The sequence below is a fragment of the Denticeps clupeoides genome, chromosome 6 (genome assembly GCF_900700375.1).
Source record: "Denticeps clupeoides chromosome 6, fDenClu1.1, whole genome shotgun sequence".
In the NCBI taxonomy this organism is placed as follows: Eukaryota; Metazoa; Chordata; class Actinopteri; order Clupeiformes; family Denticipitidae; genus Denticeps; species Denticeps clupeoides.
Window position 1 is genome coordinate 3472693 of NC_041712.1, and position 22899 is coordinate 3495591.

The window sequence follows — 22899 nt, forward strand, 5'->3', positions numbered from 1 at the left end:
TGCAGTGTCACAGCGGCATTCTGCCTTAATAAAAGAAATCCCATATCAAATGACCTTGTGGTCATAACCTGGGGCCTCTGATTCTCATTAGAAGTGTCATGGGTGTTAACTCACACAAAAATCCTTGTGTTTCATTGAACCCCCCTCTTGAGCACAGCTCGTTTCATTGAGAAATAAAACAAAACGTTGCTTTTCTCAGGAGAAATATTCAAATGAAAACCTGTACAGAGAAGATGAATGTTTTCTATGCAAGAGAGAATGGAATGTACAGTCATGATCAGTATAGTATTTGTTCAAAGTGTCTGTCCATGTCCAATTCCATGGCCGTAAAATAGGTGATTAAACTAATACAAGCCTTGCGATTTAGTCTCATAAGATGTTGGGAACCAGCTGTGTTGTTAGCCTTGCATTTGAAGTTCATGAACGCCTGCAGCCAGAAGGGGGCGCTGACACGAATCCGGCTCATCCCACAACTGACGAGGCTGTGAAACATGTCTGATGACACCCCTCACTTCAGTACAATCCAACCTCCAAGCACCCTGCAGTAAACACCGTAAGTTTATTGGGTATTTCATAGGAAAGACAGAAAACTGGCCCACATCCATTCACAAATGACTGACTGTGTTGTTAAAGTTGATCAAACATGATTTAAGTTGGTCTTTTGCACATTGAGTCTCAAAAGTAAGTGGGCTTTAATTGCAATGTTTGGTTGCATTTTTTCCCGCAATGTAGATTTCATCACTCAGTGTTACTTAGAAATTAACGTTACAGTAAACTAGAACAGCTATGCTTGGCCTTCCCTTCACCAAGAACTTAAAAGTGTAAATGGTAAAAAATAAATATAAACAAACATAAATAAATTTAAGTGTGCTAGGGTTAATCAAAAAGAAATTAATACAGGAAATAAATATATTGTGCTATTCCATTTCTGCAAGTAGATGCATATGATTAATATTAAAGAATCCCCTCAAAATGTACGTTGTCGGGGATTTTTCCTAAATTGATTCGTGCTAAAAAAAAATTATTCAGTAATTGTGTATTCATATCAAGGTGTTGTGGCATTAGGTTTCCTTGTAAGTCGCGGTTTGGCCAGACGACCTTTGACTTGGTATTTGCCACGTGGTTAAAAGCACAACAACTCGTCTGTTTCCACCGGGGAAAGTGTGAGTCGCTCGGTCGATTTGCATAAAAGTGAACAAAACAAAAAAAAGCGTGCAAAGGTAAACCCCACAATATTATTTGTTAGCCATTCGTACGGAAATGTTAAACGGCCCACCGAGCCGGTATTGCGATTGGCGGCGAGCTGCCTCCGTCACCGCGTTAGTCCCGCCCCTTCAACTTGAACGGCCTGCGATTGGACGGTTCGGCAGCGCTCGGCCCCGCCGCCCGCTGCCGGAGCTGGGAGGGCAGCAGTGGGACTCGGCAGCGCGCCTGCTTCCTCCGCCTTACGGGGACCTCCCGATCTCTTCGCCGCGACAAAAAAAAAAAAAAAGAAAAAAAGAAAAGAAGAGAAGAGGAATGCGGTTGGACTTGGCTCCGAGGAAGACGCCAGGGGACATGGAGTACAGGCTGGAGTGACGCGCTTTGGCGTCTTTCCGCCGCTGTTTCTGCGGCGTTTTTCGTGTTTTGCTGGCGGGGGACCTCCTAGCTCCAACTCGGGAACTCTCCGCTGACGTTCCGGCTCTGGCCGCTACCGCGTCTGCCGTGTGTGGCTCTTTTTTTTTGCCGCAGTAAGTCTAGAGTTTCTGTGTCGGGAGACGTCGGCGTTCATAAATAAAGAAGACAAGCGCGTTAAATAAAACATTAAAGCAGCTGAATGGGGGCTTCGCTCCTTCTCGCTTCCTTTCGCCGACGTCCGGTCACTCCCCACGCGTGGGACCGCAGTTAAAGTACACGCGTGGCGACCGCCGCGTTCCTTACGTGGAACTTCCCTCGCCGACATGGCAACTGCCTTCCGAAACCCGGGTGGACGCCCGCTGCTGTGGACCTTCTTCGACGCCATACAGGACGCGGTCGGACCCCCCAAGCAAGCCGCGGCCGACCGCAGGACCGTGGAGAAGACGTGGAAGCTCATGGACAAAGTTGTGAGTTCCACGCTTCGCTTTTTAAACTCTTTTAATCTCCCAGCCATTTATAACGAGAAATAACAGGTTAATAATAATAATAAAAAAGTACTAATTTCCACGCGTAACGCTCGTTTGAATAGGTCCGGCTGTGCCAGAACCCGCGCCTGCAGCTGAAGAACAGTCCCCCGTACATCCTGGACATCCTGCCGGACACGTACCAGCACCTGAGGCTGGTTCTGTGCAAGTACGAGGAGAACCAGCGGCTGACGCAGCTCAGCGAGAACGAGTACTTCAAGGTCTACATCGACAGCCTGATGAAGAAGTCGAAGCGCGCCATCCGGCTCTTCAAGGAGAGCAAGGAGAAGATGTACGAGGAGCAGTCGCAGGACAGGTAGGCGCTTGGAGCACGTGGCCGTGGTCCGGGATGGAAGCGGTCCTCTTCTGCCATGAGCAGAGCCGCACCGCCGTATTTCCTTCTTGTGTGTCTGGATCGCGGGAGATTTGCATACGGCTCATTTTCTGGATGGTTGGAGTCGGTTTGGGGACAATAGCAGCAGATGTTGACATGTTAACACGACTGCCAGCCAGTTCCAGGCCGAGTCCTTTGATTCGTGCCACCAGTCTGCAAACAGGCCGGAGGCCGGGGGGGGGAGGCGGGTCACGTGACCGCGGAAATCGGCTCGGGTTTCGCCTAATTGCTGTGCAGATGTGGGTTTGATTTAAGGCCTCTGGACCTGAACCCTGGCCGGACCTCTGATGCGGGACACAGAGGGGACACCCGTCCGCCGCCCGCTGCTCTCGCGCTTAACTGAGAGAGCAGGTGTGCGTCGGAGTGCGGCGAGGGCGGGAGGGAGGGAGGTCTGTATTTTACCGCACACGCCGTTTCCACTTCCTGTGATTGATCGGCGCGGGAGGGAAGAAAGCGATCACCCGTCATATTTGGGAGTCAGACCAGGCAACACAGCTTTTTTCCCGAGTAACGCCGTCCCGTTGATTAACATCGCTCAGCCTTGTCCGTGGGGCCGGGGTCAGAGAGGGGTGAAAGTCGCTCGCCGCTGACAGGCTTTCGTGAGACATTGTTGTCACGAAAGGTATTGGCTGATGTCCCCAAAACGTCTGGCATGTCAGACCGCCTTAAATCGCGAGAGCGGAATCCTAACCACTGCCCTGAAGGCTAGGGATACACATACACACATACACACATACACACACACACACACACACACACAGAAGACGGACCGAGGGAACAAAGTCAAATTGTCATTTTGGAGATGGACACGGGAGGGTTCACCCACAGTGCATCAGTGCTTCTGGGAGCGCCTCACATGTGCTTTTCCAATTAGCCTGCATAGTCGACCGGTTATCAGTGGGCGGGAGTTTAAACCTTCCGTTTCAACAGCAGTAGCTCCCGTCCCGCGTATGGGTCACGTTTTATGGACGGTCTGTTTACATTTGCCTTGTACTTGGGAACGTGCTCTTGCCCCGCCGGGATCTCGTAAAACTCCTCTTGACGTTCGCCAGGGCGAGGTGTGATTGTGATGGGTTGTACCGGGGGCTAGGCCGTAAAGCCTTCCTAACGTAAGAATCAGCTGTGCCGCCCACTCTTCTCCCCTTCAGAGGCGGAGCCAGGACAGTGCTGGTTATTAAAGGTAAATTGCTGTGCATTAATAGAGGCCTGGTGACGGCATTCACGTAGACCATGTTGAGGAAACCGAGCCCAACAGATCTTTATGGTCCGAGGTTAGAATTGCCAATGGATGATGCAACCCACCGCAGTCACCTCCGCCTTTGAAAAGTTCTTGGACGGGCTTTTGAGGTTTAGTGCACTGTTCTCCTGACTCCACCGCTGCCCTAAATGCATTACCATCAATTAGCATTGGCATGGAGAGTGAAGGTTACGGGGAGTGAGCACATTGTGTGTAGATGGCGCAGGTTGAAAGGGCATTTTTTTTTGCCAATATGTCTTACAGTAGACGGCGGGGCTACTGAAATGGCAGGGGTGTCAGTACCGGTGTCAAGGGTTCCCTGATTTACCACAGAAACTCCATTTCTGCCTGTGTTAACGGAAGCGCTAGCATCCCACAGTGCATGCTAATGTTAAGCTAATGGGCAATATACTTGCAAAATAAATTTAAATGGTATAATCTAATGGCACTGACCTAGGTCAGGCCCACTGTTCATGTACTTTTCTGAGAAGAACTTGACCTTGAACACAACGACATGGCTCTAGCGGTGCAGCACAGACAGGGCTAATGGCCTCTGGCTCCGTCTTGCATTCCGCCCGTGTGTAACAGGCCCAAAAACCACTGTCTGTCATGTTTGCGCCTTTTCACCACAGTCATCATAAATACAGAATTGTCCACTGAGTTTTTTTTTTGTAAACGATTTATTCAAAAGAACGAATCTTTTAAGTGAATGTACTGAACTGAATCACTTCCTCAAATGATTCATTTGTTTCTCGGTTCAGCTGAGCTGTCACCAGCGCCGGCCGGGCAGCCGGCACGCCGCAGAAGGAAGGGAGGCATAGTTATAGCAGTACAACATGCAGTGAAATACATCCTGAACCGCTCTCTTTTAACTATGGGTAAAGTATTATTTATAAAAATACATAAAATTGAACATAGGATTTAAAGAAGAATAAGGATAGTGAACAAGTTCTAGTGAACTGATTCAGATTCACTGCTGTCCACAAACATTTCCCTAAAAGCTAAACATCTTGTATGTGCGTTTTTTGACTTCCTGTCTTGTTTCCTGTTGACGGAGACTGAGTGGAGCTGGGTTTATTTGCATCGTTCTGTCCATGGGTTCAGCACGTTCCTACTCCCAGTGCTGAATAGATGTAGTTATGGGGGCGTGCTGCAGCTATAAAGACGAATCAACACGCCTCCATCTGGAATGAGTAAACAGAGGTCTCCACGTGTAGAGGAACAGAGTTAGGAGTGTCAGCACCTAACCTGCTCAGCTTCACATGAAACTATTGGGTAATGCATGTCTGAGCTATGAGGCATTAGGGTTTCTGTGTGAACAAACAGGAGAAAAATCCAAAAACTGAAATCTGATATTGAGAAGAGGATTAGAATTTGGGAAACTACTGTACAGAGGTTCATAAAGTAAAACAAAGTGTAGAGTGTACAATGCCTGCTTCTGAACGAAGAAGCAGCAGCTTAATCTATGTGGCTTTACCATACCATGTAAACACAAAGAAAATTGAATTATGATCAAATATATAATAATACATTAATAATACACATACAACACTAAGAATAGTAAAATGAATAAGATAGCAATAATGCAAGGTTAAAAAATCTAAATGTATATAAAAAAAAAAACTAGGTAAAATTAAAGACAAAATATAGGCCAAATTAATTAAATACAGTACAGGACAAAAGTTTGGACACACCTTCTCATTCAATTTTTTTTTTACATTTATTGTCATGGCCATTTACATTGGTAGATTCTCACTGAAGGCATAAAAACTATGAATGAACACGTGGAGTTATTTACTTAACAAAAAAAAGGTGAAGTAATTGAAAACATGTTTTATATTCTAGTTTCTTTGCTCTGATTACTGCTTTGTACACTCTTGGCATTCTCTAGATGAGCTTCAAGAGGTGGTCACCTGAAATGCTTTTTCAACAGTCTTGAAGGAGTTCCCAGAGGTGTTTAACACTTGTTGCCCCCTTTGCCTTCACTCTGCGGTCCAGCTCACCCCAAACCATCTTGATTGGGATCAGGTCCAGTGACTGTGGAGGCCAGTTCTCCACTTTTTATTAAGTACATAACTCCACATGTGTTCAGTCATAGTTTTGATGCCTTCAGTGAGAATCTACCAATGTAAATGGTCATGAAAATAAAGAAAACGCATTGAATGAGAAAAAACTGTACTGTATTTGTATACATTTGAAACAAAAGGTTCACATACACTGTATAAAAAGACATAGAACTTTTCTGTTCTTCAAAGTCAAATGTTTACATACACTAAGGTTACTATGCCTTTAAACTATTTGGGAAAGCCCACAGGATGATGTCATGACCTGAGAAGCATCTGATAGGTTAATTGACACCAACTGAGTTGATTGGATTGCACACCTGTGGATGTATTTAAACGCTCAAAATGCTGCTTCCTTTTGTGACACCAGGGGAAAGTCTAAAGAAATCAGCCAAGACATCAGGAAGAGAATTGTGGACCTCCACAAGACTGGTTCATCCTTGGGGGCAATTTCCAGATCCCTAAATGTGCCACTTTCATCTGTTCAAACAATTATATGCAAGTATGAACAACATGGGAATGTCCAGTCATCATTTCTGAGTCCAAGAGATGAACGTGTTCTGGTGCGGAATGTGCATATCAATCCCAGAACAAACGCAAAAGACCTTGTGAAGATGCTGGCTGAAGCTGGTAAGAGTGGATCACTATCCACAGTGAAACGAGTTCTGTACCGACATGCACTGAAAGGCCATCAAAAGCCTTTGCAAATACACACAGGGACAAAGACCCAAATTTCTGGAGACATGTCTTGTGGTCTGACTAAACAAAATATTTGGAGGAAAAAGGGGGAAGCCTTCAAGCCTGAACACCATCCCAACTGTGAAGTATGGATGTGGCAGCATCATGTTGTGGGGTGTTTTGCTGCAGGAGGGACTGGTGCACTTCACAAAATAGATGGCATGAAGAAAGAACAGTATGTTTAAATATTAAAGCAGCATCTCAAGACATCAGCTAGGAAGTTAATGATTGGGCGCAAATGGGTCTTCCAAATGGACAATGACCCGAAACATACTGCAAAATTGGTTACAAAGTGGCTTAAGGACAGTAAAGTCAATGTTTGGGAGTGGCCATCACCAAGCCCTGATCTCAATCCCATCGAAAATTTGTGGTCAGAGCTGAAAAGACGTGTGAGTGAAGGGGGCCTACAAACTTGACTCCATTACACCACTTCTGTCAGGAGGAATGGGCCAAAATGAAGCTTGTGGAAGGATACCCACAGTGTTTGCATCAAGTCATTCAGTTTAAAGTGGTAGGGTGGTAGTAGCCTAGTGGGTAACACACTCGCCTGTGAACCAGAAGACCCAGGTTCAAATCCCACTACCATTGTGTCCCTGAGAAAGACACTTAACCCTGTCTAAAAAATCTCTCACACATTATTTTGACATTTAGTAAATAGAAATTATTTTGAGAATCCAAATTGGCCTAAAGCTGAAAGGGTTTTGTAAGATTTAATATCAGACAGTAAAAAAAATGTCTTTTTATACAGACTATGTAAACTTTTGGTTTTGTGTATATATATATATAATATATATAAGACTCAGTGGAGACCTTTTGCTAACCAAGCCTCCAGCTGAGTGACTCACCCACCCTGACTCCGTCTCAGGAAGCGATGAAGGCATCAGGCGTTTGGTTTTCTGCATGTTCCAACTCCGAAGGCCCTTTTCACCTGAGCACAAAAGCAGCCAACCTGTTTAAACAGAGCCAGTCGGAGCAGCTACAACACGGTTACCTGTAATTCCCCACTCCCGTTTCCATTCACCCCTTCACTGCTAGAGTGGGCAGGATCAGTTTGATTGGTGGAACTTTGATTATGGATTAGTTGTAGTAGTCTAGTGGGTAGCACAGTCCCAGGTTGAAACCCCACTACCTTTGTGTCCCTGAGCAAGACACTTACCCTGAGTCTCTCCAGGGTGACTGTCCCTGGACCTACACACTCTGGATAAGGACGTCTGATAAATGCCATTAATATGTCCTGCAGAGGCTGCTGTACTTGATCACCAGTAAACTAAGAAACTGGTATAATAAAACGCTTTTGTGTCTGTTTGGAACGTGCTTGTCTGTGTATTTATCTTATGGACACACAGATTTAGATTGAGAAGATACTTTCAGAATCACTTTAGTTAGCCAAGTACAGACTAGTTATATTTATTCAAGAAAAATAAAACCATGGGAAGAATGGAACTTTGAAATAATACAAATTTTCTTAATAATCTGTGCTCCGATGGGACAAGCTTTGTTGTGGCCACAAGGCAGATTGGGATGGTGACTTAGATTTACGACGTCAGGCAGAGCCCACAGGCCTGGACGGTCACACAACGCAGCGTGACTGTGCTAAATGTTACTCTAGCTCCACTCAGGCACCAGGCCAGCCATGATGATGAAGTACTGGTGGCCAGCAGACAGAGTGATGGAGCCACCGGTCTATAGGATAAGTATAGGTGGGGGTTAGAAAAGAAGAAGAAAAAAGGGTAACATCCTGTTCGTATGTTTCCTCTCGATGTTCACTCTTTCATTATCACTTTACAAAGCCTTCTCAGATGTGAGACTCTCCTGGGGCCTGGGGCACACACACACACACACACACACACATTCATTCATCACCATCTGTCTCAAGGGGGGCTCTGCTCACGTCGTCTAGAAAAGATGGTGGGCACATCTTTTCTCACAATGCACGTTACATATGTGAAAGTTGTTGAATGCGCGATTACCTTCTGAGGTTTTATTCTGCCTCTCCTAGTGGTTTTAAATGTCAGAACATCTGGCCATCTCTCCATCTCTTTCATAGTCATCAGGTGTCAGGGGTGTCTGTTCCACACACAGACTCTGTGTGGGTGGATGTGGCTTTTCTCAGTGCACTGTTCTTTTTTTTTTTTTTTTTTTTTTTTTTTTTTTTAAGAGCAGCAGAGGCACCCGAAGGCTCCTTTTTTTTTTTTTTTCTTTTTTTATCCTGTTTTTCAGAAGTGGACAGGTTATAAAGTAGGACCGGGAACCAAGACTGATTCTGCCTGATGGGCCCAAACAAGCAAATCAATACGCGACCTGACAGCAGTGTCTGAGCAGTGCCTGGAACACTCTTTTTTTTTTTTTTTTTTCCCCCTTTAGATGCTCTTGGCATCTTGCGTAGTGTTAAGACACAAGCTCCAAGGTGACTTAACAGAAAAAGATGCTCCTGTGTCTGTGTTTCTTTGTTCTTTTTGGCTGCAGACCCAGGACGTGCACTTGAGGCCTGGAGGCATTTTGCTGGAAGACAGTCACCCGATCCGTCCATATGGGCTTTATGCTGTGCCTTTGTGCCCCGAGGTCTACTGGGAATTGGTCTGACCGAGGTTGATTAATTGCGAAGCCTGGGCAACTTCCTCCTCCTCCTCCTCCCAACACATCCCGTCATCCACCCACTTCCTTCCCAGGTCATCTCATCCAATTCCCAGCCCCTGTAGCCAGGCACAACAAAGTGGCCAGCTGTCCAGGTGTTCATTTTCCAGGAGTTTTTTTTTTTTTCCCATAATTTTGTAAGATCAGTGAACTCATCATAAAGCGTAAACTACTTGAGACCAAGGGAAACTAAGCTGGCAGTGTTTGCAAATTACATCCAAAATAAAGCACCATATGAAAATATCTGCCCTGACCCTTCAACCGTTGCATGGTGAAAGATGATTTTTTTTTTTTCCCTGGTGGTTTGATTTTAGTGTGATTTCCTGTTTGTAGCAGATGTCGTATTTTAGAGTTCCTCATTATCTAAGTTCTCTCCTGCTCCTCTGCTTCATTTATATGGCTCTCAATTAAGCTTAACTAATCTTTTTGCACCCAGCATCACCGCTTTAATTAAGTAAAGCACCCCGGGTGAGTCTTCAGGACTGTCCCCTCTTGGCCTGAGAATTTCTGTGCTCGCCACCGACGTGTAGTGGAGAGTGGGTGGGTGGGTTTGAGTTTCTGGGCCGGCGCTTAGATCCACCTCCACTTCTCACATGAACTCTGTAGCAGCATGAGGGTTTATTAGGATTTGGGACGGCGCCCCTCCGTTTTTGGAGATGCCTCTCGGTGAAGTGGACCAGGACTGCAGTCGTGATGTGCGGGAGATATAACTTCTGCTGGAGTATATTTTACTGCTGCCTTGACAACCGAGCCTCCCAAAGTAACTGGTTGAAAACTGCTGTGATGCAGATTACATCTATTTAAATCCGTTATTTATTCGCATGTGCATTCGGTATGCTCACCTGCGAGAACACAGCAAAGGCATGGTTTTACATTTAAATTGGGTGAAGTAATGGGCGAAGAGTGGCTAATTTTATCGTTTTTATGAGGCACAGTTTAAACACTGCATTTAGAACACTAAAGACCCCGGGGGAATGAGAGCCAGCCGTTTCCCCTCCCCTTTTTTACATTTTGTGAGACTTTTTCACATTTTGAGTGCAGAAGCTGACATTTCTGGTACATGGTTTTGGTCCAGTGATGGACCCAGAGTTAAATTAACATTTCACCTCATCTACCTTGTAATCCAAGATTTTAAATTCTCCATTGGACGCATGTCATAAAATAACTGGCTACCTGGTCAGCAGGGAACAGATGAACAGATCAACTAGATCTATTCCCGTTCCAACAGAATATTACTCTGGCAAATTTACCGATTTGGGAATAGGGATTTTTAAATATCTTATTGATGATTTTTCCCCTGTTAGATGTTACCGAAGCTGTGCTTCACTTGTTTGGTGAATCTGTTTTTTTGAATGATAAGAAAGTGTTCAGCATAAACCTTCAGGACTGTTGGAAACCATCCCCATTGTCCAACTTAGGGTAAAAGAAAAAAAAAAAAAAAAAAAAAAGTGAAGTGATTGTCACATGTGATACACAGCAGCACAGCACACGGTGCACACAGTGAAATTTGTCCTCTGCATTTAACCCATCACCCTGAGTGAACAGTGGGCAGCCATGTCAGGCGCCCGGGGAGCAGTGTGTGGGGACGGTGCTTTGCTCAGTGGCACCTCAGTGGCACCTTTGGCGGATCAGGATTCGAACCGGCAACCTTCTAATTACGGGGCCGCTTCCTTAACCGCTAGGCCACCACTGCCCCCAGGGTGGTGGAAAGAAGACGAGTGTGACATGCTACCATCATGGTAAAAGCTCTCCCTGATTTGGAGAGACTCAAATCAATGTTTGGTTTATTACAGAAGCTCATGTGTGTTATTTCATAGTACTGTTTGTTTTATAATGTAATAAATACAAGAACCATAAATGAGTAGGTTCGTCCAAACCCTTGGCTGAATCATACGGCAATGTAATAAAGCATGTTCAGCAGCTTTGAATAATGCTACACTGCATTATTATTTCAGAAGAAAAACACGTGGAAAGTGGCAGCGTGACTCATATCATGCCCACATGCCAATGTTCAAAGGAAAATAATTTCACACGACTCCACACAGCTAAATAAAGATTTGTTTGAATGATGGAAAGTAAAACCTGCATGTACACAGACCTTAAATGGCAAAAGTATAATACTTACTTACAAATGAGTAAGAAGTAAAAAAGCTTATTTAATTCTCCGCCAGATTTTTGTTCACCTGCTGCTGGAAGAGCAGACCAGTCAGTCGTTTATTCAGTTCCGTGGAACCAGAACATAAAGTTTTGTTAGTACTTCACAGGGTCGGCCTGCTTGGTTTTTACACTGTTTACTAATGAGCTGTTAGATCTTGTCTATGTGGCTGCTGTTGCTGATGACGGGAAGCGATCTTGCTGCTGTGTCCTTCATGGCCCTCTGTGGTTGGCCGGCTTCCTGCGGTGGTGCTCGCATTTCTCCTCGAGTTCAGCATCTGAGCTGGTCAGCACCGGGAAAAGAGTGGCTCGCTGGGAAAGCCCCGGTCGGAGAAGTCATCCACTTCCGCTCGGTTTAGTCAGCCCTCTTTCTGTGACCTCCACCAACATCTGCGGACCAGGAGCCCACGCTGCCTGAGATCCCATTAACAGAAGAGTCAACCGTGTAGTGAAAGAGTGGAGGCCAGACCTTTGTGTGGGAGGGGATGACTACACTGCTTTTAATGAGGCAGGCCCATTTCAACTGGGGGAAAAGGCCATGATGCAGCACGATGTAATGCATAATCGTAAAGCAGAGGTCTGGAAACAATGCTAAATAGTTATTCTCATGGGGTCATGGGGTGCATGGCCTGTTTTTGACATCTTTTCCATCTCTCCTGTCACACTAGTGATCAAATCCTAACTCTGTACGCATTTTAACGTAAAACGTATTTTATTGACAGGAAGATGCTCCATAATACCTGGAGTGTCTGTAGTGAGTGTCTCTTGGCCTCCGAATTGGACCCATGAGGAAAACCAGGGAGACGGGGTGCAGAGGGGGCCATTTAGTCGCCCACGCATTGAGTAAGGCTGGAAGAAGTGACGGCGGCCAATGGAATGGAGGGGTGTCCCCTCCTGGGCTGGAGTTCAGCGAGTTCTTCTCTGGCCTTGCTTACTCACCATCTCACTGCTTCACCGCTGGTCCAGAGCAGGGGGATCACCATGATTTGGCCTGCGATGGGGGACGCCTGCGTCTGGCACCATGAAGCCTGTACTCAGTGTTTTGGAATGGATACACTGAACACGCAGCCATTTTATTCCCCCACACTAATGCTCATGACGTGCGTGCGTGTGCTTCAGAGGGGGGAAAAGAAGCGGATTAGCTCAGAAACCTGCTGGCACGGACACTGGGAACTGGAGGCTGGTGAAGTGATTTCCAGTTAATTTCATCTACCATTTCCTGCCTCTGTGGGAGGCTGACTAGTGAATTTGCGCTAAGAGCTGGAAAGGGCTTTACCTTTGTGCTCTGAAAAGCTCTCCAGAAAGCATCTCATTATTGACCCATTATTTCAGAGTGTTTCGCTCAAAGCGCACATTTGACTGGAGGCCACATGGCAAAAGTTCTTCACCATGTTTTAGGTCTAGACGATCACACAGTCTAGATTGGTGATCGCGATAGAATTCACCTCAATCTCAGTTTTGGGCATTTCCATGGTCACGAAAATGGCAGAAATGAGCACATTTTTGTGAAGGCAGTGACATCCCGGGAACAGAAATGAAGCGGCTTCTCAGCGTCTTTCAGGCAAATCTCCTACAGAGTAAAGCGACCTTCAGCATTGTAAGCTGCACATCTATATACTGCCCATGAGAATGATGATATCACAGTATTTTCAACTCTGCCACGCTCGAGTCATTCCTTCGCACAACCCCTTCTTCAGTAAAAAAGTCCCAGCAGCTGTTTACTTTGGCCGCCCTGTTTACTCCGCAACGCATATATTCATTACGCAACATGCACGCTGACTGAATTAGGCAAATTGCATTTAATCAAGATTGTGAAACAACGCAGATAATACGATATTAGTCCCTATCAATACCACGCACAGCATTGATAGCCAGGCTAATTTATTGGCCTTTCCGAGTATCCGAATGGTGCAAGAGTCTGTGGGTGAGAAGTACGAACTCGGCAACAAAATACAACAGTCCAGAGATTTTTTTTTTTTTTTTTTTGTGCTAGTTTGCCATTGGTTACATTTTACAGCATTTATCAGACGCCCTTATCCAGAGCGACTTACAATCAGTAGTTACAGGGACAGTCCCCCCGGAGCACACTTGGTAGTAAGTACACAATGGTAGTAAGTGGGGATTGAACCTGGGTCTTCTGGTTCATAGGCGAGTGTGTTACCTACTAGGCTACTACCAATTTAGTGCTTAGTGCTTTGCTGTTAATTGATATAATTGTGTAATGTTTCCTTGACTCTGCAGGCAGCTTGGTTATTCACAAGTGTGAAGTGTCCCCAGCAGACCCCAGAAGAGTCACATGTGTTCTCTCGTCACATGCTAGCCGGCCGTTTGACCTGAACCGCGCCCGTCCTGTCTAGCGGCGAGCCTTCTCCTTCTTCCGCTCTCTGTTGCTCTCCATGAACAGACGCCATAAGGTTCAGTGTCCTGCCCCTCGGTGGTTCTGAACACTGGTCTGTCTCATACGTTTCCCCACATGACCTGGCAGGATTACCCCGCTGCAGCCTGCGGCCTCCAGAATGCTAATGAGGCGGCGGCGGCGCTGACTGGGGCCTTGTCCCGCCGCGAGCTATGGAAATGAAGACCGCCACATAGTGCACAGATAGTGTTATTAACACACTCACTCAGCCACCGTGTCAGCTCCAATAAGAGAGTCACAGCTTATTGTGCTTCTCTCGATTGTGATGATAATAAATATTAATAATAACTGGGGGATTTACATAGACGTTGGGGAGCCGCCACTCTGCTGTTTGTGTTGACCTGTGAAAGCTTTTATCTGTGCGCGCATAGGACCGAAAGCTCCTATAGAGTTCAAATCAATCTGTCTCTGTATTAGCCTCCGTTCACGTGCGATAAATAAACCGTGTGTCTGTGTGTGTGAGTCCAGCAGCAGGGGACGGATGGACACGCCCCAGACGGATAAGTGCTCTTGGCTCTGACTGAATGATCTTTACCTGAAGCCAACACAAACAGAGCGGTGCTGCGAAAGTCGGATCTTGCCAGGGCTCGAGGTAGCTGCACGCTGTGCGAGTGCGCGGGCGCGTATGTCCGTGTGTTCAATATTGATTGCCATTGTCACACTTTGTCACATGGGTCAATAGTTCCGAGGCCCTTTTGTTCAGCTGCTGCACTTGTCACTCACCTTCCTTTATCAAAGGGGATTTGCATCACACGTTAATCAACGCATTTCATTTAAATAGCAGAAGTTTTGGTAAAAATGAAATTTGAAACATTTTAACAAGTACACATGGTCTGTTTTTATCTGTTATTTGTAATATAATTTGTGTGATGTTGCATAAGAACAAGCGCTCTAAAGTTCTAAAATAATGGTACATCACTCTAATTAGCCGTGCTTTTTCCTCTCTGTACAACTCGGTGGTCTGAGGTTTGAGCGATTGTTCTAGGGAGATACCTTCCGCCGCACGGCATTTTTCACTCGTTTTACCAGAGAACAAAGCGCCAGCGTCTCCAGTGGGCAGGGCAGGGGAGGAGGAAGTTCTCTCAGCTTCTCCTTCTTCTGATGTGACTGAGGCACGCTGCACTCACCGCGGGACTGAAGTGTCATGCTGTTTATTTGAGGGTCTCTTTTTTTTTTTCTTCTCCTCTTTTCATCCACCGAGAAGCGTCCCTGAGCCCTTTTTACTTGCAGTAAATCAGTAATTAACAGAGATCTCGGTCATCTAGAATGTTATTTTGTAATGTAGAGGTTGATGGGCAGCAAGTGTGGTGTCTGGACCAGCAATCGTTTGCTGCGGAGCTTCTTCACAACTCTGATGTCAGCGTGTGGCCGGGACTGAGAATCTGAGCGCGGAAGTGACACATGCTGCGTGCCTGCATATGTGTCCCTAATTCGTGGACATTTTAATAAGGTTGCATGCAGGGGGGTTGAAATACTGGTTTTCTGCTTACCGTTATAGTTTCACTAAAAATAATTGGCTCGTTTGTCTGCACTATCAATGTGCTGGTATCCACAAGTGACGTTAGAGTTGAACAGGTAAAGAAAACTCCAACAGTAACATTTGAAACACTTAAAGGTCCCATGACATGAAAATTTTACTTTGTGAGGTTATTGTGCCTGGAAATGGTGATGGGTGTAAAGAGAGCTTTTGGTCATTCTGCTTCGCTGTTCAGAGAGCTGCAACTCTGACGTTCTGATCTGGAATTTGTCCCCTTTGTTGTCAAGGGTTAAGGTTACGTCCCCTAAAACATTATCTCCAGCGACCGCCATGGCTTCAAAGAGCGTGTGACGTGGTGATTGGATGTAAAAATGAGCACAAACGTATTTATTTTAGTTCAGTCACGTGAGACTCTGAAGAACAGTGTTACGTTTATTTTTGACACGACTTCCTGTCTGCGCCAAACGTTGTTTATGGTGAATTCACGCGAATGCCCGCTCAACTTCCGTAGGCTGCTCTTCTCTTCATCCCACCAAATGGCATGTCCTGGGGACATCGCATCACGTCTCAATCTCATCTCATAATGGCTGTGATTCTGCACCATGGCTGAATTTTGGAAAGAGACTTCAGATACGGTATTAGGGGACCGCTAATACCGATATAAAAGCAAACCCAGATCTCTTCTTGTATTCAGCTGACTGTGTCACCGCTGCTCGCCAGTCACCCCTCCCCCACTCGTCCTCTCGCCACAGACCTTGATGTGTGCTTGATTAGCTAATTAACCCTTGCTGCTTCATGGTTAATTGCCCTTGTTGTTTGGCGTCTCTCCGACATTCTGTCTGTCACATTTACCGTCTAGAACGTTCTTCTCCTGACCTTGCCGAACGGTGGCCCATTTGATGTCTTTGTTAAAACCGGTACGGTCTGTGTGTGGAAGCTGGTGTGGGAGAGTGAGCTCTGGTACGATGTGCCTCTCTCACCAGAACCTGGCACTGAGGAATGACCCTTACGTACACACACACACACACACTCACACATATACACACATACAGCTTATGCAAAGGGTGGGATCAGTCACAAGGGAACAGAGGGGATGGGGGAGTCTGTGTGCGTGAATAGGGGACACATGTGTCACTCGGTTCCCTTCCTGTCCCCGCCCACCTCTTCCCAGTGGGACCGGACCTAACCAGGCTGGGCTTTGATGAGACAGCAGTGGCCACCGTCTGTGAATTATACAAACACACACACACACACACAGGCAGAAAGCTTCCCACCAGCTTAAGCAATGTCAGCCACCAAAGGATGTAAACATCCAGCCTTCAGAGTGAAATATTCTCCTTCAGATCACATCTCAGCGCCACACTGCAGTTTACAGATAGCCGGAGCCGGGCTGTCCTGTATTTAATACTCCGCCTGATCGCGTGCGTCGTCCTTGAGCACCAGGCCTGGTTTATTACCCTGGAAGTAATATTTATGCAGCCAATAATTATTCCGGCAGCAGCTGGGAGACGTGGGCCAGCGCCGCCATGGCCTTTTGTTACCAGTTGTATCCCGACTCTGATCTTTGCATTTCAAACAGCATGAAACGTCACCCAGTCGAGCTAATTAACTGGGAGGAAGAGCGATATTTTGTTTGCTGTGATTGGCGGTAATTAGCAGCAGGGTGATATCATTATTGCTGTCTGTGATGTGACTGTCTGTAAGTAAGAATATGGCATTTGTTCAGATTATGTTGTGTGAATGCTTTAGTTTTAACTTACATTTCATAAAGCAACACAGTGAAACATATTTTGTTATTTACGGGTGGATACTGCAAAATGTAAAGGTACCGTATAACAGCTTTAACATCACTGTTGTCTGGTGAATGTGATTGCATTACCTCCTTTAATAGCATTATCATGCTATTAAAACATGCATTTTCTCACATGCAGATTTAAATGTTCATCTATTACTTCAATACTAGATAGATGGCTTAACATACTGGATATATATATATACACACACACACACACACACACACACACACTATTATATATATAATGCATATTATTATATATATAATGAGACCAGGAACCAGCTATAGTTTGGATGAGAGTGCCAGAATGTCTTTTATTGAAAGTGAAAGTGAAGTGATTGTCATACACATACACAATGAGGACACATTTCCCACACTCCAATGGTTGTCTGTTTGTATGGGTGTGTGTGTGTCCTTTAACAATAATAAAAATAATTATAGCACTCTGTACATTAATAATAAAAGAATCAGCATTGTAAGTTTATTGTAAATAGTGACGTTGTACTTGTCATTGCAGTTCAGCACATAGTTTATGGGGAAAATGCTCCTGTCAGTCATTACAGCAATGCTTGACTAATCCGAGCAGTATGCATCAATAGTATGATTGATATCAGTGGTGAGAATCACAGTGACTCATGGTATGATACCATAAAATGATCCCTGGGTTTAAGATGAAATTGAGATTGTTTTCAACTCTTGAGAAGCAGAACTCTATCATAATTCTCCACAGCAACACATTTTAAGCAATCCAGATCATCTTGGCTATTGAAAGGAAATTGAGAATCAAAATTAGACTCTTATCAACATAATACAATCTTCTTTAATTTTTTCAGTTTGAAGTAACTTCTGCAGAACAAACTTTTTTACAAAAAGAGATTGAACTCATTCATCAAGGATCCCGGCAAATTACACAGCATATTTTCCTCTCTGATCCTGAATAATTGTAGAGGTCAACTTTTTGCCACTTTTGCCAGTCATTTACCTCAGATTCTCCTGTTGTTAATACTCAGGATTCCCCATCCTTCTCATTGGATCACTTCTCCACCCTGACATCAGATGAGATCCTACAACTCATCACTTCATCCAACCCCACAACCTGTTCACTGGATCCAGTTCCTTCTACAGTACTTACATCTATCTCTCATGACCTCCTCTCTTTCATCACATTCATCTTTAATCGTATCTTAACATGTGGTCTCATCCCAACAGCATTGAAAATTTCTTAAGAAATCCATATCTATGATCAGCTCTCTATCTACCTTACCCAGAACGACCTTCAAGACCTAAATCAATCTGGTTTTAAAACCACTCACTCCACAGAGACTGCTCTTCCGTCTGTTAGAGAAATGACATCCTGCCAGATTTGGACCTTTCAGCAGCATTTGACAGTCAACCACAAGACTCACTTGACCATCCTTAGGAGTCTGGGAATTAGCAGCTCGGCATGGTGGTGGACCTCCAGGGCTCAGTACTTGGCCCACTAGGTATTAGGAAAGCATTCATCTAGACTCTTCTCTGTCTTGGCTCCTAGGTGGTGGAATGAACTTCTGCTAGATGTCCAAACAGCTAAGTCATTAAAGATCTTCAAACTAAAAACTTCAGTTTAGAAAATATTTGGACCTAAAAGCTTTACTCAGTATTAATTAATATATATATATTATATGTGTATATAATATTAATATATATACACACATACGTAAATGTCAATTATACTGCAGACCAACATACATGATATGATACAGTGGTCACAATCAGATTTAGCAATATGTTTCTCATACTTGTATGTTAAGCAGAGCTCTGGCTTTGTCTCCTGCTTGGCTGGGGTCTCTGTGTTTTGGGGTCTCTGTGGAGTGGTTGAGATCAGCCTGGACAGACAGACGTTTGCGCTCCACGCCAGAAAACGTGACCGGCCAGGCCGTGTTTATTCTGCTGTTGGAGAGGAACACTGACCGCATCATGGCTACATTCACAGTTGCATTCGTCTTATTCTCTCCCTCTCTTCTTTTCCCCAAGGAAAGCTTCTATAGGCTTTCCTTTTTTGATTATGGTCTGCAGTCTTCCGTGGTTAACTTTTATGGTTGTTACTCTTTCTGAACATCAAATGCAAAAGAGCAAGCGCAAAAGAAGAAATGCATTTCTTTTGCTATGTGCTATTGCAGTGAAACATTAGAGGGAAGGAACCTTATTTTTGTGTATTTAAAAACCAGTAACTGGGATATTGTGCATGCAGTCCTGACCAAATCGAATGTTACCGAGCCCCGGTGTTGGGCTGGGAGGTGCAACATTGATTTACCCGTAAAGAGAGAAGCCTGTGATTCTTCAGCTCACTTCCCTCTTGTTCTCATTAAAGCAGGGACGGAGACAAACCACTGAAACGTTCTCCCTCTTTGTCCTTTACCCCCTTCTTACCTCCACTCTATTTCACTCTTTGTCTAATGGACAGAGTTGTTTTCTCCTCTGTTGGAAATTCTTTTTCAATTACTTTAATAATTCATGTTAATGAGTGCATGGGCGTAGTTTGGTAACAGCAGCGGCTCGCCCCGCGGTGGGGGGGTCCTGATACGGATCTAGTCTTAGCGAGGCCTCCGACCATTAGTGCCCTGCGCCCACCCCAGCTATCGGCAGGATCAGCGGGCTAATGCCTCTGCCGACTCGACCCCGCCCTGCTGAGATGGAGGCCGGCAGGTGTTTTAATGATGAATCATCCTGCCCTCCTGGTGGACTAATGCGGCCCCAAAGATAAAGGCTTGTCTGGGGGCGGGGCATGGCGGGCTGGCCCCGGCTACCTTGCTCTCGCGTCCGCCGTTTATTAGCTGCGCTGTTGTTGTAATAATTCAACACACGTGCTTTCATAATGTAGTGCACACACATCCTTATTTAGTGATTTTAATGACCAAGGTAATGCATTTCCAAGTTGTTCTAATGCTTGAGGTGAAGGCTGGTTGTTGGTTGTTGAGAAACAGAAGAGCGGAAGATGGGGAGGATTCGTGCTACAGGTGTCTGCAGAGTGTATGAACGTCACCGGGGGCCGTTGATCTGTGCAGGTGTCACTCTGTCTGTGGCGGCATCGGCACAGAAAGGAAGACTGGGTTGGAGGCTGATGTTCTAGATCTTCCTGGAAGTCATGCAGGTGTCTATTCTGGGATTCTGATTATAATTTTCTTCTCTATAATTTCTTGCTGGGTTGGGCTTGCATGTTTATGGGGGATTTTGAGGCCCTATGAACTTCAGTTTTTTCCATTTGAATTCTTCTGAATTTCATGTTCTTTATTAAATAAGTGTATTTATTCACCTGATTTATGGAGTGGATGGGGGAAAAGAAGAACAAATGCAGTATGACAAGTCACATTTAATCATTGTTCAACAAAGCACTTGTTTTTATAAAGCATTGTACATAATAATATGCATTTAATGCAAATAACTATTTCACAATATTACAAATTTTTCCAAGTTGGAAATACAAGTGATCCATATTTGACATCAACATAAAAAACATACCAAATAAATGAACATTGGGGAGACCTAGAATAGAAATTGTATTATGAAACGAAACCATGTTAATAAATCATGTTTTGAATCAGCTGGTTGGTTTGCACGACCAAGAGTTTGTCGAGTTTGCGAACCGATCTGGCAAGAGATCTGGATTCGACTCCGACAGCCTCTTCACCATAGCGGACCACGTGCTTGCATTGCGTTGGTGGGTGAACATCTCTCCTCAACAGGAAATGCGTGCAGTGGGCATTTTGATAATTCTGTGTTTTAGAATTGATTCCATTTTATTTGTTGGATTCCGTGATTCTGTGCGCATTTTCCCACGCTGTGGTTTGCTCCTCCGTTAGTTCATTAATTTAAGTCTGATTGGATTCTTTAAAAATAAATGATTCCTCCACTTGTGTATATAAGCCTGTATTTGAAAGAAGCTCATGTTTTGTACCCATAAATAAGCCTCTAAATTACAGCATGTGAATCCCTCTTATGTTACAGCATAATGAGCCATGTCTGTGTTTTGACGTTCTAAATGGGGAGAGAAAAAAGGTTTGAACATCAGAGAAGTTGCGGTAGGTGAGTCACAGCGTGCTGTGTCCGTCAGACTTCCCTTGCAGAAAGGAACTCTGAATGGCAAGGCTATTAATCAAATCAATAATGTTTCCTCTGGACTCTTACGCCCAGAGTGACAGCACTGGCGATTTATTAAGAAAGCAACACCTTTTCTAAAGGAAACCCAGTTCCTATTGCTTTTCCAAAGATACATTTATTTTCTGGTCAAATGTTGCAGTACACTCCGTTTTGAAATGAGCCAAACCTACTGGCCTTCATAACAAGATTCTTTTGTTGAAAAGATCAATACCCTCCGGAGCAGCAGGAGAGAAATTAGTGGTGGCAAGAGATGGCTGTCATACACACACACACACAGTAATCTCACTGTTCTCCAGAGCTGCAGGACACACCCTGCCATCGAGAGGCTTTCAGCCACACAGGACCCCACTGGAGAGCGACCCTCGTGATAATTTGGGGGCAGTGGTTGCCTGGTGGTTAAGGAAGCCCCCACATCTGCCAAGGTGCCACTGAGCAAAGCACACTGCTCCCCAGGTGCCTGTCATGGCTGCCCACTGCTCACCAAGGGTGATGGTTAAAAGCAGAGGACACATTTCGTGGTGTTACCGTGTGCTGTGCTGTATTTTACATTGATAAGTTCAGAGGTGGTGATAAAATGTCTTGCTGTTAACATCATAGCGCTGCTAAGATAGCAAACACTACACACGTGTGTGGAATTTCCATGGCTTATTCTTTTTCATAGTAATTATAATAATTCATATGTTGGTTTGATTAATAACACCATAAATACAAATGTGTGATATGTGCCTTTGTGCAACCACAAGACCAATCTGTGCCGTATTTCACGTGATTCTATCGCTAGCCGCGGTCTCCCACCTGCCATATGGCCTGTCCTTTGGACCCATTCAGCTGGAGTTGTCTTCAAGAGTGCAGCTGCAGTGGACATGAATCGTCTGGGCACTGACCTCATATGTCACCTGCCGCCAGTGTGACTCAAGTCACCTGCCGTCCCTTTCCTCCTCAAAACATCTGTGAAGACTTCACAGGCTCAAAAGAAAGCTGAGAGACACTGAGAGACTGTGTAGGGGGTTGTTGTAAAGAGAAAAGGAAGCCTGAGATGGATGATTATTGAAGCACATTTGGTTGATCTGTCTGTTTTTGCTTTTCTTTTTTTGCTCTCCAATTAGTTGCTCCTGAAGAGAACTCTGCTGTGGCTCATCTTCTGCACAACTTTTTACATTTCTATGTGCAATGAAATTCTTTCTTTGCTTTCCACATATAAATGCCGAGTTGGGTTAAGACAAATGTTTAATATAAAATAAAATAATAGCATATATAATGATCACCAATATTAATCATGTCAAAATATATATTTTTAAGATAACTGTTAATATGATGTTCATTTTTATGCACTGAAAAATAATTGCTCATCAATTATATTTTTAATAGGTTGACTTTGATTTTAATGATTTATTATTTATGTTTTTTGCTGCTTCTAGTCAATATTATATGAGATTATAGTCATTTTCCATGTGTTTTTTACCTGGGAAAAGCATAATGCAGAGTGGAGTACTTTTTAACCTTTCTGGTTCAAATGCCGTAAATGTAAATGGTTGTCCTAAGATTAATTCTAATGACATTTAACAAAAACACCCCAGAGGAAGTTATTTTAGGGACGGCAAAAACCACACTGGTCATCCAAGTGGTTTAAAAAAAATGGATATGTCATCTAGCCCATACTATTGTAGTTAGAATGCAGTCCTCTGGGGGGTCGCCCTGTGGTCACATGACTAG

At 44.6% G+C, this 22899-nt stretch overlaps 1 protein-coding gene across 1 annotated transcript in view; it reads left to right on the forward strand.

Annotated features, from left to right (window-relative positions):
• The first annotated feature begins 1463 nt into the window (after positions 1 to 1463).
• The window catches only part of cblb (Cbl proto-oncogene B, E3 ubiquitin protein ligase), a 53838-nt gene continuing 32402 nt past the window's right edge, over positions 1464 to 22899 (forward strand). The window contains exons 1-2 of the mRNA XM_028982306.1: positions 1464 to 2084; positions 2207 to 2457. Coding sequence (XP_028838139.1) covers positions 1941 to 2084; positions 2207 to 2457 — 395 coding nt within the window. The 5' untranslated portion in view covers positions 1464 to 1940. The remainder of the gene's footprint in view (positions 2085 to 2206; positions 2458 to 22899) is intronic.